Source organism: Vidua macroura, chromosome Z, assembly GCF_024509145.1.
Source record: "Vidua macroura isolate BioBank_ID:100142 chromosome Z, ASM2450914v1, whole genome shotgun sequence".
NCBI lineage: Eukaryota > Metazoa > Chordata > Aves > Passeriformes > Viduidae > Vidua > Vidua macroura.
In genome coordinates this window covers 40,334,846-40,352,459 of record NC_071611.1, presented here as the reverse complement: position 1 = coordinate 40,352,459, position 17,614 = coordinate 40,334,846, and the positions used below count along the sequence as shown (strand labels likewise).

Sequence of the window (17,614 nt, the reverse complement as noted above, 5' to 3'; positions counted from 1 at the left end):
GGACCAAAAATTAACACCCAACCAAAAATTAACACACAAAGACTGCCAGTGTCAAAAAATGTCTTTTTTTTTTTTTTTTACCAACCCCTCCATCCAGGTTTTAAACAAAAATGATGGGTTCTCTCCCCAACAGCTGACTTAGGAAGGTTTCTCTGTTTTCTACAAGACACTGTACCTACTTTGTCGAAGTAGTATTATATATGTTCCACCTCCAGAATTACTCTTATTTAAATAAAGTTACTTGACTCTTAGTTTGGAGCTCAGACTAACTTCTCAAAAAAACTCAAGTTATCAGGAAAGTAACACTATACTGAAGTCTAAAACAAAATGAAATTACACATCACAAATAGAACAGCTTTACAGCTTGTCTGAGCTGGAGCTAATTTCCTGTATCACTCCCAAGTTCCAGTTTTCTTTAAAGAGCCACTGCACCTGTCTTTTAAATGCTATGCACAATAAAATGTTTAATAAAATCTATCTTTTATTTTCTGTCTTAGCTGGAAATGATCAGAAAACATTTCCAAGTTTCAGGGTGAATTTCATCCTTCCCTCATCCTCACAACATCAAACACCAAGCTAAAAATAGAAAAGCAAATTAAGTTACTATACGTACTCTTTTAACTTCCTCTTCTTTGGTGTATCTCAGGCAGAAGTTAAATACTCTAAGGTCTTTACAGTAGATAATTAACTTCTCTGGGTATTTTCTTAGCTGTCCTGTTAGAAGTTTCTTTTTCTCATCATAAACTGCAAAATTAAAAAGGAAAGTAAATATCAAAAAGGTACTTGTAATGTTGGTAGTCCCTGACTGACTTTCCAGAATTCTCAAGAAACTAATTCAAGCCCAAGTTTTCTCAAGACAAAACAAGCATCCTACAACACAGGCTGGCAAGCCTTTTCTTTTGAAACCCATCAAATTACTTCATACAAGGTAAAAGGCAAATTTGCAGCAAACCAGCCGCTCAGTGGTTATATCTATTCAGATTCTGACTGCACACCAAGTTTCAAGATACATAAAGAACAATTAAGTAATTTTACCCAAGGGGAAGTCCCCAGACATCTGAGATCATTCTAAGTTCCTTAAAAATATTTTTTAACCACCAGGAAGTAGGATGTACCATTTCACAATGTCAAGTGCTGCCAGCTGGGCCACTGTACATAAAACTAAAGCGTCTAATAACCATCACTGGTCTGTCCCAGTTCACTCCTTCACAAATCCACACCACCAGAGTGTGTAAACGCTCTGAATACTCATAATTAGTCCAAGAACAATAAAGCTTTCCCATACTTAAAATTATCAGCCCCATTCTCATTTATCTTTTTTAGCAATATTGGCACATCTCTAAGCCCCCATACAAAGCGCTTGATTTAGCTGGCAATTAAAACCTCCTTTTCTATGTCCTTTAATACAGTGAAGATATCATGTATCTCATAAAACAAAGTTCCCTTAGACAAACAAAAAGAATTGTTTGAGAATTTGGTACCTGTACTGCTATTGCTCAAATGAAGTGCATATATCAATATTTATAGAAATAGTTGATACATTAGAAGATCCTTGTCTAGCAAATTTAGGGACTTTTCACAGTACACTCTCTGCTTTGAACCACTGCATTTTGCAGGAATCATGTCTGTTCCAGTGGACAATTAATCAAGTAAATGAAAATTAATTTGACAAGCTTGAGGGATAGGACTGGGTTCTGATATATTTCTTATCTGTCATTTCATTATTAAATATAACTGTAGCTGCTTTTTAAAAATGTATTGTTTTCTAAAAAGGATGTATTTCTACAAGGAGCACCAGCACTCTAAGACCCCCAGGGCTAAAAAGCTGACTTACCTCCATATATTTGATCTACACATTGCAGAGTTATGTCATTTTCTCCTACAATCTTATTTTTAAATTGTGGCTCCTAGAAACATGCAAAAAATCACAGAAATGTTACACTGCAGTACCACCTTCTGCATTACTTCTTATTCTTATAAGCTGTGTAAGGCAGGACACTGAAGAACAGTTATTAAAATACAAACACAAGTTATACACACAATATAGCTTTCTTTAAGTCTCAGCCATGCTTGAAATGTACAGTTTTTACTTTTCAAATAGCTTCAAAGCATACATTTCTGTTGCGAGTCACTTTTCAAACTAGAATCACTGCAGTAAACAGGAAATACAGTAGCTTCACGTAATCCAAGCCCCTTTATGACAAGTTTCCTTGCTATGAGAACCTGGCAGGGAATACAAAGTCTCTTAAAAGAACAAGTATCCCAAGAGCATACTAACATTAAAAACAGATTTATGACCGGGTAAAGTGAAGACACACGCACAACCCAATTACCTTATCTACTGTGTAACCAAACTTGAAGTGATTTGGAGTTCCCTTCACTTCTACCTTTCCATTAGTACAGTTAAAAATGGCATCTTAGTGATGCCACAGTTAAACACTATTTTCAATATTGTTACCAAACAGCTGATGTACACTACATCAGCAAATTATACTTTACTGTGAACAGAGTTAATCTTATTCCAGTTACTTCCAGGTCTGCAGTACTCTGAAGCAGGTAGCTAACCCTGAACTTTTGTTAAAAGAAATATAGTTGACTTGGCATGTTATAAACCCAAGGTTCAAAGCCAGCAATGGACCAGAAATTAGCATGGTCATTACCAAGTTTCCACAGATCACTTGAGATTTACATCAAAAGACTCTGCAGCTTTGTCTTAATTCCAGAAGGTCCAATAATCTGTACTTGGCTGCAAAAGCCTTAGTTTAATGTTTAAACTTTGTGAAATTTAACCCTTAGAAACTTCTGACTACAATCAACACATGTCAAATCATATTATTCTCAATGTCCTTAACTGTCAAGGTCACCTTGAACATGGGAGCCATTAGACTCTCTTTTCACTTCTAGCACCTAAATGGACTAAACTATTTCAATGCTTAAGCTCATCAAAAGCATTGTGGCATTACCATTCTCCCCTGACAGTTCAATTTGAGCACCTAAACCAAAGGAAGAAAGATCAAAATAATTTTTAAAATTTAGGGAGTTTTTAGCTTTTTCAGTGTTTGCAAGCTCAACAGTACTAGGTTTTAAAATCTTTTCAGTAAACACTGGGCTTTGAATGAAATAATTCATAGTTTTACTGAGCCACATAATTTTTCAGAGCATTTCTGCTGAGTATCAGCTTACTCAGTCTTGTACAGCCTGAAATGATTCTGCAGATGTAGCCCAAAGTCAAATCAGGCAGATGTTATCCACCATCAGAGACACTCTCACTTCCACAAATCCTACCAAGACAAAGAGTCAGAAATCAGTTTTAAACAAACTGTTGATTCGTTTTCAAAACAATAGGTTCTTTTAACTGAAGCTTCACCAACTCACAAAATATAAAGAGTTATAAACTATATCTAATCTAAGTGTCCACATAAATGCTTGCACTGCCTTTGCTTAAAATAGTCATTAGAGCTTGAGGAAGGATCAAGCAGAGGCAGACTGATTCAAGTTATTTTGCACCCATTAGGAAAAGTTATGCATTTATGTTCATTCTGCATCCTTATATACGGGGAAGATATGATTATTTATGCAGAATTTGTTTAGTCATAATTAGAAGACTTGTTTTCTTACGTTATCATCTGAAGCAGAATCATCATCAAGGAAAGAAATCTTAAAGTTTGTGCACACAAGTTTCCCGTAAGTGCCACGATTTGACCCATCTTCTTGCACATACTTGTACACTGTGCTGGCTTCACAAAGCAGCAGTTCACCTGTGGAGAAGAAACACTGACTTGCAACATTAACTGACATTTACAATTGAATTATTTCAATTGTTATCTCAGTCGCAGCAATAACTTCCTGACAGTTTCTCAGAACTGTATGCCTGAAGATAGTTCATCACTGTTACACAAAGGCACTACAAGGCAGCTCCTGGAATCAGCACATTGAGAGCCTTCCAAGTTACTAATGTTATTCCAGAAGGCCTGAACTGCAGATGTTTGGGAGTTCTGTAACCACAGGTACCTGTGTCATGGCCTACTCCAAATGGCAAAAGAATAGCAATCATTCAAGAGGGTAGTTTAAAAAAAAAAAAAAAAAAAAAAAAAGTAAGAGCAGTTTATATAGTCAATAAACAAGTTGAAAATTATTCCACTCTTCCTTACTGTTAAACTTTAAGAATGCTGAAACATTTAAATTTATTATTTCAGGTTCAGCGTAGTTATTTTTTCATAACTTTGATTATTTTACAGGTCCCAAGGCTATTCTGGAAGTCTCAAATAAAAGTTTGCATAAATAATAGTCAATTAAGTTCTCTTGTTAGAATTCATAGGAACTGAACTTCAAATTTAAGTGAAGTTTTAACAGATGTGATCAGACAGACTCTTGGTCTAAAAAGTGTAGGAAACCAAACAGAAGAATACTAGTTTATTGTAAACTTTTATATGTATTTGGTCTTTCCTTATCTTAGAAAATATTTTTATACAAGAAGTCATTTTAAATTACAAAAGAAAATATTGCCAGTAAAAGAAACATTGGAAGGCCCAAGTAACTCACAGTAGAGACAAAGCAACTAGAAGGTAAATTTCATCCAGTTCTTGTCTTCAGTTCCAAACAAACAAAACCCACCCAACTTTAAGAAACAGGGAAAACTCAAGTGTTGACAGTTCTCCACATACAGATTACATGAGGATACTGAACTCTGTAAAAAAATTGTTTTAGAAGTTTCAACATTCCATGCAGATAGAGATGTTAAAAACATTTCAACTTGCATGGGTTGTTAAACCAAACCCTGTATTTTGCAACTTGTGACACTGATGTCACATGAGTGTTTGCTGCAGACAGGGAAATATTTAAATATTATTCATTAATCATTAATTTTTATTACTTAAATCTAGTAATATACAACAGTTACCTGGTAATAAGTGAGGATTTACTTCCTTTTCTATGGGTTCCTTTATGTGTATCTCCTAAAGACAGAAAGAGTAATTATTACTTTGAAAAGATTATACCTTCAACACATGCTGTAAAGAACTACACCTTCCCACTTTAATTCCTCACATTCTGGCAAATAAAAATTAAGGAAAAAAGCCTCCTAAATGAAAGGAGTGTACGTCTGCAATTTGATCTTTCCACTTAATATCAGAAGTCTATTTGCTAAGTAATTGTTTTGACATCCACAGTGTCAGTTACATGCATTTGTGAACACACAAAAAATGGACTGTTTGTGCAACAGACAGAAATAAAACATTACCAATATTTTTAAAGTTCTCTCGGCACACCTAAATGGATAAGCATAAACTTAGTATTACAGCACCATCTCCCAGCTCATTCATAAGCTTTTCCATGTATGACTTGCTATTGTTTCTAAGGTACCCTTCAGTTTTTCAAGTTTCATCCATGACTCCCTGCTTCTGATTTTTTACACACATTTTAACTAAAGTACAGAAGTTACTTAAACGGCACTAACATGACTATATGGAAAGGTATTTCAGTATCTTGGAACTAAGAGGTGATCCTTCAGTTTAGACCCAAATTGCACAAAGCAAACATATTAAATTCTCTGTGTCGCTTATTCTAGCCTTTAGGCACTGGCAGATGGGCTAAAATCTCCAGCCTAAGACTATTAAACTAGAGGAGATGCTACACCCTTCCTGCTCAGCCTGTTCAGAACTTCCTCCTCCAAGTCCAAATCACTTTGCATGCATTGGAGTCTTTCTGGAAAACCATTAGTTAACTGGAACCCCCCCCCCCCCCCCCCCCCCCCCCGGATGCACAACAGCAAGCAAGCTAATTTTAGTTTGTCACCAGCATCTAGTCACCTACTGCAATTCAAGGCAAGGAATCAAAAGAAGATATAAGCAATAATAATTTTCCTGGATTAAATACAGAGAAACAAAAGCCCCTGAGAGTACAAAAATAAACAAAAATAAACAGCTTCTGCCATTCATATAAACACTTGCACTCCATACTCCGAAGACCCAGAACTAAGTTTGAAAGCTGCACAGCAAAGCTAAAACCACCAGGAAAATACATCATGAGAACAGCAGAGATGTTCAAGATAAGCTGAAAAGAGAAAAAGCTTATAAAATGGAAGTAGTAGTGGTGTGAAGAAAGAAATCCATAACTACAGCTGATAGCTAATAGAAAAAACAAATCCTGGTTTGCTGCCTTTCTCTCCTAAGTGTGGATGCTGTAGAAGTAATATTTAATCAAAGTGCAGGCTTGCCAGCTAAAAAGTTAGCTAAAATGCTACTATGATTTAAGCTGAATACTTCTGCATTTAGAGGAGAAATATATACTTTCCCTAGCATTATCTCTTCACCAATGGTAACTGTAAGCTAAACTTTAGGTTTACAAGTACCTTTAACAGCTTTGCCTTATACAATCACTCTTAGTGTCCAACTACATGCAACACTGCTCAGCAAACTGCATGCCAACAATCACTTCCACGGAACAGTAAAGCAGTTGTACCAGCCAGGTGCTTTTCCAGCACCTCTGACTTTGGGAGATGCCAGAAAGAATGTAATAACTACTGTTCTGCACATACACTGTTTGTACTTATTACCATGAGTACCAGTTTATGCTAGTGTTGGCAAAACTGAACTGAAGAAAAAAAAATCTGACCCAAAGAAGTTCTTTGAGCTCATTTGATAAAATGCAACAAAGCTTTTTTAACGGGTTTCAACAGCAAATCTTGAACAAGTGGTTACAAGTTTTTGGTTACAAGTTTAAATTTGTTATCTTCTCACATAGTTAGAAGTTTAATCAAATCGCATCACAGCAGATTAGAGACCACAAACACTGAGATCACCTTGTCAAATCCAGTTTCACTTTCTTGAAAAAAGCCTACAGACACTGAAGTGCTTATGATAGGCAGAATTCCTATAACATTCAACAGACTCCAAGAGTTAAGCCTCCAGAAGAGTTCTATTTGAAATTCAACATTTATGTTCCCACACAAAATTCATAAACATATTAAAGGTGCTTTTGATACATATAGATAGATATAGCTAGACCTCAAGCCATGAGTGCTGCTGAAGAATCCATGCAGCTGCATTCATTTTCCTAGGGAGGGTATGAAAATACATTAGATTTTACTGCTGCCACATTTTGTATTTGCTCTTTTCAGTGAGAAGGAAAAGATCTGCAAGAAAAAATAACTCACTGTGAGTCAGTTCAAGTTGTATAGGACACACATGTAAATTCAGCTGCCATCTCCACTCTGTTTCAATTTTATTTTTATAACAAGTATAAGCTTTGGGGCAACACAGATCTTACAACTAACTGAAGAGCCTGTTTCAATTCATTATGCTCAACGCCCTTTAATAAGTCACACGTTCACAGTCACCCACCCACTCCTTTATCCCTAGGTTTGTCTGACAACATGGTGAGGTAATTTGATTTGTAAAATCAGCTGGGAAGTATGTACTTGTCCTACATTTGGTTTTATTGTTAGTGCCTATTGTTAGCAGAACTGGCTCATCAACAGGTCAGATGAGCACGTAAACAAAAGAAAGGGAAGCAGAAGTCTGTCCCCTTCTGCAAGCTACTGAATACATCTGGACCTCAGAAATCTTCACCCTCTGACCATTTGTTGAAGCTAAGCATGCAAGTACTTTCCATATGTGACCACTAAAAGCCATGCAAACTTCTAGAAAGAGCTTTTCATCTGTAGCTCCCCTGTTCGGAATGCCCCAAGCAGCATTTTGTCACTTCTTACTTAAGATAAAACATGGGAAGCCCTACTACCAGCCACAGTTAAAAGCAGTCACCCACAGGACACCATGCAAATGAAGAAAATTAACTTTGTTTCTGTATTTTCTGAGGCAAAAACCTCAACTCTGATGAAGGTTTTAGAAACTTCTTTCTAAGAGATGCTTCTCACCTGTGCACTTATTTTGTGCCATATTCCTTCTTCCAGGCTCTCCATCAGTGGTAGGAAATATGGCAACGCCCTTTAATAATCAATTTTAACAGTAGAGAGCACCAAATCATGCCAAAGCTTCAAGCTGACATGTCACACCAAATTAATTCATAATATATCCCCCTTCTTGCTAACAGAAAACCAAAACCTGTTTTCCTTAAGTAAAGTTCTCTTCTTGTTTTTTACCCAAATATAAGGAACAACTGCACAGTTTGCAATACCAAGGGACTACAGTCAGCTCTCCTCCAAAAAATGTATTTAAAGGGGTTAAAGTATTTTCCTCAAGCCTGTCTGGGGAGACACATCTTCTCCAAGTGCTGAAGGCATGAGTGAGGCAACAAAGTTTAGGGCAACAAGGTCAAGTAGGAGTTATGTTATATTAACAGGGTCTTAATGGTTGGAGCAGGAAAGGAATCCCAAATGACTTCTGCTTTTTGTCATACAGTGTCACCACAACTGAAAGCAATTCCTCTCACTCCAAAGGGAGGTAAACAACTGGAAATAAGTGTACTGGAAATAAGTAAAGAGAGAAAAACATTCCCTGCATGCCAGAATCCAGACCTTGATAAGAGAATCTGTTTGGGGCTTTTTTCATCATTATTGACATACAGATATGTGCCTACTGATACTGGATGTTGCCCATCACCCCAGCAGAGACACCATGCATACAGTCTGCTGCTTCAAACTGTAAACTCTGAACCTACCTTACCCCACAGTAACGCTTCTACTGATCCATAGCTGGACATTTGTGCTACAGGCAATTCCGACAATGAAAAACACGCTAAACATTACTAAACATGCTGAGAAAATATGTTTGAAATATTCAAATAATGAAGGAACAAGTGATCACTTCCAGGCTATCCAGGGTACTGTCTGAAACAGCTGACAGCTTTCAAAGCTGACAGCAAACAGTGCTGCAAGAATACTGAATACTTTGATGTTTTTATATAGTTTTCCACAAGTAAGTTCTGTGCAGGGAAGATCTACATCCTGGTGAGGTTTGCTATGAGCATCTGTTTTTTTTCATATTTACTTCACTAAAAAGAGAGGTGAAATAAAGATAAATATATACTTAAGAAAGTTATCAGCTGTGAAAGTCAAACTGTGTACCAAAAGACCTGCAAATCAGTTGTGATGCTCTAACAAGTGAGTACAGTGCTCCTGAGTAAAATAAACTTTTGTGGAACAGTTTCACTGGAATTCCATGCAAAAGAGGAAACACCTGTGCAAATGCCAAGTATCTATTTTGCATCCAGAAACAAACCACATTACATACCTAGTATTTTCTCAAGGACTCTTTGTTGGTCAAACAAGCCTAATCCCATGTTGTACACCACACAACCCACAGTAAGCGTATGCTTACTACACTTTAATAACATTGCTGAGAATAATCTCTAACTGCTTGTTTTTCTTCCTTTCACAGCTCCCTTATCCAGAAGTCTCTTAGATCATAGCACGTGTTTTCCCCATCCGTTTCATCTCTTATCCTTTCCTCTTTCCTCACATTGTCCAGTCCATCTCCTCTGACATCAATGCCTAGTTTCCCCCATATCAGCCCAGCTGTCCACCAACTCCTATTCCTTGCTCCCCCCTTCAACTCCACCACCCCAATTTTGGAGGAGGGACATATGTTTTTAAGATTGATCACTACACAATATCATACCAGGATTTACAAGCAAGAAGTATTCACAGTGCTTATGAGTGCAGGATCTAAGAGACAGCACATGAGGCATGAAAGTTACCCTAAGCAGTTTGTGGTGTACCCCAGATTTCAGAGATAAGCAGCATGCATCAGAACAACCTCTTCCATAGTTTAAAGGCTAACACAGGAAAAAACATCCCATAAGAATGAATATCAAGGATTTAACTTTAAAAAAAGCATGCAAAAATACCAACTTTGAGCTTGAAATCAAATTTGAAATCTAATTTTTTATGCAAATTAAGATTTTTAGGAAAATATTTACAGGTCAAACAAGCTAGATCGTAACTTCAGTTTTCAAAGTCTGAAAAAGTCAGAAATCATGAAGTAATTCACTGGTCCTTGTTTCACTGTCTCCACAGACACATATTCTGTGATCTGAAATGTCAAAACATTGACTTTATACCCTAGTATTTACCCCACTTCCTGCAGAGTAGCCAAGTCTGTCCTGGGGGGAAGTGTGTCATTAATATCAACATCCTACGGTCTCACTCTCAACAGACCACTGATTGATTTGCAGTTCCATACAGCAGAGCCTAACTAGGTTATATTTAGTCAGATGTTAGAAATGCTGCTTTTCCAGACATTCTGGGGTTTCACAACAAAAACTACTTCTGTTTCTTTAATAAGCAGCATTTTCTTTTCACTCCTTGCTTCCATCTGGTCATATATTAACAGATAGAGTTCCTGTTTCATTTCATATTCAAATTAGTACACACAGCAGCTTAAAGCCGACTTCATTTTATTTTTCAGAGTATTGCCGAATGTGTCCCTCAGGTATCAGAAAATGGACTAAACAAGGTGGGGCGAAACGCAAAACCAATACCAAAACCTCAGCTCTGCCTGTAAATTTCCCTACTGCAGGGCTCCCCTAACCTGGAGGCAGCAGTTTAAGGCCTTCAAACAGCTTCCCAGGCAAACCAGGACAAGACCACAGAAGCTAAAGGCTGCAAGCAAGGGAGAGCTACCCCTAACACAACTCTATTGCTCTGCACTGCATAGTGGTTGATCGGAAATCTTGCCTCAGGCTGGAAGTACAAAGAGATTCAAGGCAACGCTCTGCAAATTAATGGAGAAGTCCACCATTAATTCCAATCCTACACAGCTGAAATCTCAAGCTCATCAAGCCCCTAAACTGCTGTTTCCCACCTTCTGACATGGCCTGCCAGAGGAAGCATCACACCTGTTGCCAGTACTTCTTCCCCAAGCACCTGGAAGTTAAAATACCTTGATGAAAGCTCCCAGTTGACCCAACTATGTTCCACATAAAATAAATCAGAATTTCCACTGTTTTAGCAGTCTAGTTCTGTTTAAAACTCAACTACATGGAAGTTAACTTGTACAGGAAACCTGAGTTCAGGAAGTTGTTTTTCCTGGGTCCACAAAGCTCTGTGAGATAGGCTCACTTCTGCTTACTTTAGGATATTTAATCAACATGCTTTTTCTAGACAACAAAATAGCCTCACAGGTTTCATCATACACCTAAAATTTTATTTTTAATTCTCACAAAAGCGACTAAAGTCTTCAGTTTCCTGTGTAACCATTAAGGCAGTCATATGCTGTCAACAGCAGAGTCAAACTTGCTTTACTTGCTAATCACATCAGACCTCAGCTTCACTGTGTCTTTGAAGGTGCAAAAGGGACATCCATTCTATGGCAGAAGTCACGTCTATAACACAAAGTTCCTGCTGCAAGAGTGCATGAAATACTTAAATTTAAGTGAAACATTGAGAGGCTTAAAAGCAGCAAGAACATGTAAAAAGTTAATGACAACAATGTCTACTGAATCAGGATATTTCAAAAAGAGCTCATCTTCCAGTGTTACATACCTTAGCTACTCTTCCTGCAGCCATCATGACCATATTTGAAGCATTACACCACTGCACTTAAAATCAAATTAAAGTACTCTTTATTATTTGGTATCTTGCTGCACTATGTATATATTACTTGTGCTCTTTTCAATCAGCCATTTTTTCTAGCAAGTTTTAGTCATACACCACACTCATTTAAAAGGTGAAATGTCTTCTAGTAAGTCCAACAAGTGAAGTTGTTTCTTTCACAAAATTCAGTTCCTTGTATATTTCTATGAGGTACTTTCTAAAGGTGAAAAAGTGACCTCAGACAGGCATATATTTGCTGACTCCAGAAATATTTGTACCTATCATTTCCATCTGTTTTCACATGGAAATACAAGAAAGAGATAAAACTTTCAAAGTAAACTGATGAAACTACAAGCCACCAGGACTGAAAAACATATAAAAACCAGATTTGCTATCACAAACTAAGAAAAAAAGTTTTAAATACCACAGCTGATTTTAGCCGTAACAATTCTGATTGTTATTTAAGATCCAGTGTAAAATAAAAACAGCAGATTCAACAAGGTCCTATCAGTGACACACTCTGCACTAACTAACAACGTTGACAAAATCTCTTCATTAAGAAGCTCTCAAGAGAATTTACAATTAAGAAGAATCAGTTTGACACAAACTACAAAGAACTAGGAGAGGGAAAATCCCAACACTTTATGGCTCATATTCATCAAATTATTTTCCTAGAAAACAGCTGTTTACCAGGAATAAGAATGATGGAATACAGAAAAACAATACTGACCTAATACCATGTGCTAACAAGATGACCTCAGTAAACTGAGTCTAAGGTTACTTTGATCAAGCTGTCAACATAAGTTTCGACAAATAAGTGAAAGGACAACAGGCAGAACAATACCAAAGATACACACAGAAATATACACACTGCCAAGAATTCAACACCGAGCTGTTAAAGAAGGATATCCAGGGCTTTCCATTGGCGGAACTAAGAGTAAGGAGCTCACCGAGCAGAACGTGAAGTGATGCTCTTCAGGGACAATAAGAACAGGTTCGGAAAGTCCCACCTTACGGGCCGAACAACCGCAGCCCGACATCTGGCCACGGCTTACAGAACGAACTCCGCTGACCAGCCAGCTCTGTTTTTTAAGCTCTTCTCCACGCTCGGGGCAGCCCAGGCAGGCTGAGCCCTGCAGTGCCCGGCGGCAGCCCTGGCCCTGGCCCCGGCCCCGCTCCCCCCGCCCCGCGCAGCGCTCCCTGCGCCCCGAGCACCCGGCCGGGGTGCCCGAGGCTGCCCGGCCCCGCCCGCCCGGCCCCGCACCTCCGGGCTGATGTAGGACACGAAGGACGGCTTGGCCGCCCTGGCCCCGCCGCCCAACATGGCCCCGGCCCGCGGCGGCGGCGCTTCCCAGCGCTCGTCCCGAGCGGGGAGGCAGCGGAAGGAGCGATCCCGCGGCAGCGCAGCGACGCCGAGCCGCATCACGGGGCTGGCACCACCCGTGCCCGCCCCCGGCCGGCGCCAGCCATTTCTGCGGCACCGCCTCCCCGCCGCGCCCGCGCTCACGGGGCGGGGCCCGCGCCCCTCAGCAGCCGCGGGGCCTTTGGGCTGCCCCGTGTGCCCCGGGAGTGCCCTCATGGTGCTGCCCTCGGCCTGCAGGGCGCGGCTGAAGCCAGCAGGCATCCGCCGCCGCTCCTTCCGTTTCGGGCTAACCACGTACCTTTTTTGCGTAGCTGCAGGAACCTCCCGCTCCTGGCCTGTTCCTTGATCCAGCCGTCATTTCCACAGAGTCGTAAAATTGCAGAATGGTTTGGGCTGTAAAGGACCTTAAAGCCCATCTGAATCCACCCGCCCCGCCGTGGGTAGGGACGCCTTCCACCGGGTTGCTCCAAGCCCCATCCAGCCTGGCCTTGAGCACTCCCAGGGATGCGGCATCCACAGCTTCTCGGGGCAACCTGTGCCACTGCCTCACCCTCCTCACAGTAAAGACTTTATATCTAATATCGCATCGAAGCTTTGTTTAACTCATCTATTGCACTGTTCCTCGCTCAGCTGCTAAACTGCTAAACTCAGATGCTAAACTATCTGTGCACGCTCAGAAGGCAACTCAGCATTAAAGAAAATCTAAACAAGGCATCGAGATGCAGAGTGTTACTTATGGCAGGAGAAGTGCAAGAAAAATGACATAAAACATGTTTTCCATTAAATAATCCTCAAAACCCTTTAAAATGTGACTGCTGATACACCTCTAGAAGTCCTCTGTCCAATGCCTATTTAATGTGTTACAGCCACAGCCTCCCTGGAATGTTGTCTTTGAACACTGTGTAATCAGAGCTGTAAATATACACCAGGTTTAACTGGTATGTAGGTTACTTTTAAAAGCCTCGTTTTTATACGGATACAGAACAATGCAAATACTGTAAACGGCCTGTGGCAATGCACTGAGACTACCCAACAATTCAAATGGTGAATGGTAATCCAGGTGACAATTCCTCCCGAGTAGACTTTATGGAAATATTTTTACAAAAAACCTCCATACTTTACAAACTTCAGTAGGCCATAGGACGTGAATATCAACAGTTCCTTCAAATATTAGTGATAAACACTTTTTATGTCATTCCCCCCTCTTTTTCTTTTAATACATCACTTTATTTACCTTGCTCCAAACCCAGACCTAGGAAAACTACAGGAGGAAAAAAAAAGATTACATGGAGTTATAAGACAGCATTTATAAAAATTAAATGGAGTGACTGTTTCAATTCAGAAATAAAACAATTTCCCTGTTTTCAGAATCAAGGAATGAGAAGTCTTTTGGATTTAATCACCTTCTCTTTGGCAAAAAAACTTGAAACAACTCAGAGATTAGCTTTCATTAGAGGTTTTACAACAAAGGCTATTCTGCTATGGGATCCCACGCTGAAGAGCTCTCATGTTTCACTGCACAGCTGCTTCCACATCATTCCTTATGTCTCATCTGACCTCAGCTGCGTAGGTCAAAAAGTACTCCCCATGGGATTAAACTGGTGCAAATCCAGGGTGAGGGGAAATGTGGGACACCACCTCTGTGCTCTCCAGTGTATTAAAGTACTTTAAAAAAGAGAATAGCATATAAAAAAATCTTTTAAAATACCTGAACTTAGAGTGGGAATAATGTGAATACCTCAGCACGCCTTGAGATTTACAGCACACTAAGGCAAAAATCAGCTACTTACTGATGTAGCATTTTTCAAAGAGGGAGGGATGTTTTGACACCAGGCCAGAGTCTTAACTCTGATGGGAAGTGCAAAAGGAGCCTTAATTCCCACACAGCACATGGGAATTCATTCTTCATCTTGTCATCAAAAAAGCTGTACATAAAAAAAAAAAAAAAAAAAAAAATAATCTGAGTGCAACTGCTATTCTCCATCAGCAAAATATCCACATGGTGATGAACAGGGAGTGCTTCGTCCTGGGGTTTTCTCTCCAGGATGCAAAATGTGTGGGACTGAACCCATTGCAGAAGGGATAGGATATGAAGCCTTTCTGCTAGAATTTGGGGGCTGGATTTGGATACCCCCTTAGTTAATCTTTTCTGGAATGGAACAAATAAAGCTATCACAAGCAAATTAACTTAATTCAGAGAACAATAGCATCTGAAAGGGCCAACTGCAATCCTGACTCTGTGCCCAGCAGATTACCAAGCACAAGGGCTTCTTCTCTTTCCCCAAGAAGAACGATGTATTCTCACTTTCTCTTCTAAAATCTGGGAGTACTCACAAAAGGAAACTTCAGCCCAGCCACCTCATCTCTGTAGATTCCTCCTGCAGACAGTGGAGGGAAATAGGTTCCTTCTAAAGGCAATGTGGGCAGCAAATAAATTCCTTGTTAAGAAACAGCCTCAAAAGACTGTCCAGTGCTCAGAGCACCTCAGGAATTCAGCTTGGCCAGGCTGAAGTTGGCCTTTCAGAGTGCCTTGCTTCCCCTCCTTGTCTTTACACTCCCCCCATAGTCATCTACTGCCTCTCACTATGTATTTACATACTTACTCTTTTGTCATTTTAATGTGGTCCCTCTCTTCAGCATTGTCACTCTAGTGTTCCAAATTGCTCCATACTAGCAAGGAAATAAGACAGTTCAATGATGTTCAATCATTTGGAATTGTTCTCTTCACTAATAAACACTTCTAAAATAAAATTTCTACAACAAACTGAAGCTCCTGGAATGGTGTATTAATAGGATCTGTATTCCCATGTTTCTTCTAAATGGGAAGTGTTGTTCCATGCTGCCTATGACTTTCAGTCCATTAAAATGTAAAGGAGCGAATCAAATAATGTAATTTAATTTTGTTCAATTTTATATGTAAATCAAAGACAATCATGCAAATGTAGAAGAGTAAAACTTTTTAAAAGCCAAGTTCTAGATTGTCTATAGTGGGTGAATAATATATGGCATTTAACTGTTGCCTTTTCATCCTGATACTTTTCTCTTTCTAGAAGCATAATCACAGTATTTAATGCTGACTGGAGGAGGGAAACTCACAGACCAGCTCTGCTCTTCCTATAAACAGAGATTACTTTGTTTAAAAAATTCACATGCTATTAATTTTAATAATTTTTTGGGTTGAATTCTCAGCTGTGCCCAGGCTGGGTGGCACAACTGATGGAAGCTGGGTGGCACAAGCTGATGGAAGGGAGACACAAGGAGCTGTTTGCAACTTCTCCAGCAGTTTTCTTTCAGTGGTCCTCTTAACTGCAAGTGGTATCTCATATTTCCCTTTGTGGCAGTCCTCCTTGTCAGCATTTTCTTGGCTCTGGGAAGTAAGTATCCTGGATAAGGCATTATCCTAGACAGTATCTGGAGCACAGTTGGTGACGATCACTGAACACAGCTCTTTGCATCACATTTCAGCTTTTCTGAGCCTGGGCCTTTGTAAATCTTGGTGCCTTGGGGAGTGCAAAGGGTGCTTGGATACTCAGGGGTTGTGGGTGCTTTGGCATAGGCTGGACAGATGTAATGAATTTTTAAAGCTATTCATGAGTGTAGAGCAAACATGCCTGACTGTATCTAATTTCTACTCCCATTTCCTCTTTTTGAAGAAAATAGAGGGAGTCTTTGCAGTGCTGCAGACCTGCAAAGTCACAGGTGTGCATAACTACCATTCCAGAGTGGTAAATCAGAGGCAGGAATCTGCAGCTGTGCTCCCCTTTGAACTGTCATCATGGCTGGATCCAGGTCAGGACACTACTTTTGGTACATGTGACTCCAGTGGTGACACAGGTAAAGAATTTGAAGTAGCATCTCAAAAGAGGATCTCAAACAATTACCATTTGTCAATGTTCCACGATCTTTCTATTCAGGAAATCTACCTGTGTGTACAGTTTGATTTTTCTTATTTTCACATTTGTCTGGGCCTTACCATAAGAGCTGCACTTAGGTATGCAAACCTGGGTATTTCTGGTGTACCCGTACAGTTATTCTGACATTTCACAGAGCATTGCAGATGCCCATGTGCAACTCAGAAGGGAGGAGCTGTCCCAGAAGTGTTGGATTTATCCTGAATATACAGAGATCTACCATGCATGCTGGGTCTGATACTCCCTATTTATACTGTTCAATTAAGTAACTCAGTTTAGGACTTTAGTATTTCAAACATTTTAACAGAACACATTAAAGTGGCTGAAATCAGTATCCAAGAAATATAGAAGACTTAAGATGAACCTGGAAGTTAGATTACTGGGGACTATCAGGGAAACAATCAGAAATGAGGAATATACTGAGATGTCTTCTGGGAAAAGGTCACCAAATCAGTCTATAGACAGCCAGCAGCTACCTCTGCTTTATACAGGCTAAGAGAATTTTCTGTGAAAAGTCATGAATGTTAACTTTCTGCAAATTAAGACAATTCTAAAAAAAGACAACAACAACAAAAACCATAAAAGGGCTCTGCTCTAAGATACTACTTTTAATACTGTATTCACAGTGACATTTTAATTTTCCAGTACTTTCAGTGTCCTTCAGGAATTAATTTCTGAACTTGGTTCAGATTGCAGTTTGTCACCTTTGAGATGAGCCCATTTTTGAAGTATATGGTCAGAGATTGTATAATGCTGTCCTATATAAATCTTTTATGTTTTATTTTTGTTGCAGTGGCCTTTCTCTACTGATTGTGTTGTGTGATTCAATTTCTTAAGCAGTTTTCTACT

General features: G+C 39.4%; 1 protein-coding gene across 1 annotated transcript in view; it reads right to left on the bottom strand.

Moving 5' to 3' along the window:
* MTMR12 (myotubularin related protein 12) overlaps nt 1-12,914 on the bottom strand; it is a 33,049-nt gene extending 20,135 nt beyond the window's left edge. Inside the window, exons 1-5 of the mRNA XM_054002619.1 lie at nt 12,756-12,914; nt 4,901-4,955; nt 3,619-3,758; nt 1,835-1,907; nt 614-744 (exon numbers count right to left, since the gene is read on the bottom strand). Coding sequence (XP_053858594.1) covers nt 614-744; nt 1,835-1,907; nt 3,619-3,758; nt 4,901-4,955; nt 12,756-12,914 — 558 coding nt within the window. The remainder of the gene's footprint in view (nt 1-613; nt 745-1,834; nt 1,908-3,618; nt 3,759-4,900; nt 4,956-12,755) is intronic.
* Between the last annotated feature and the right edge of the window lie 4,700 nt (nt 12,915-17,614).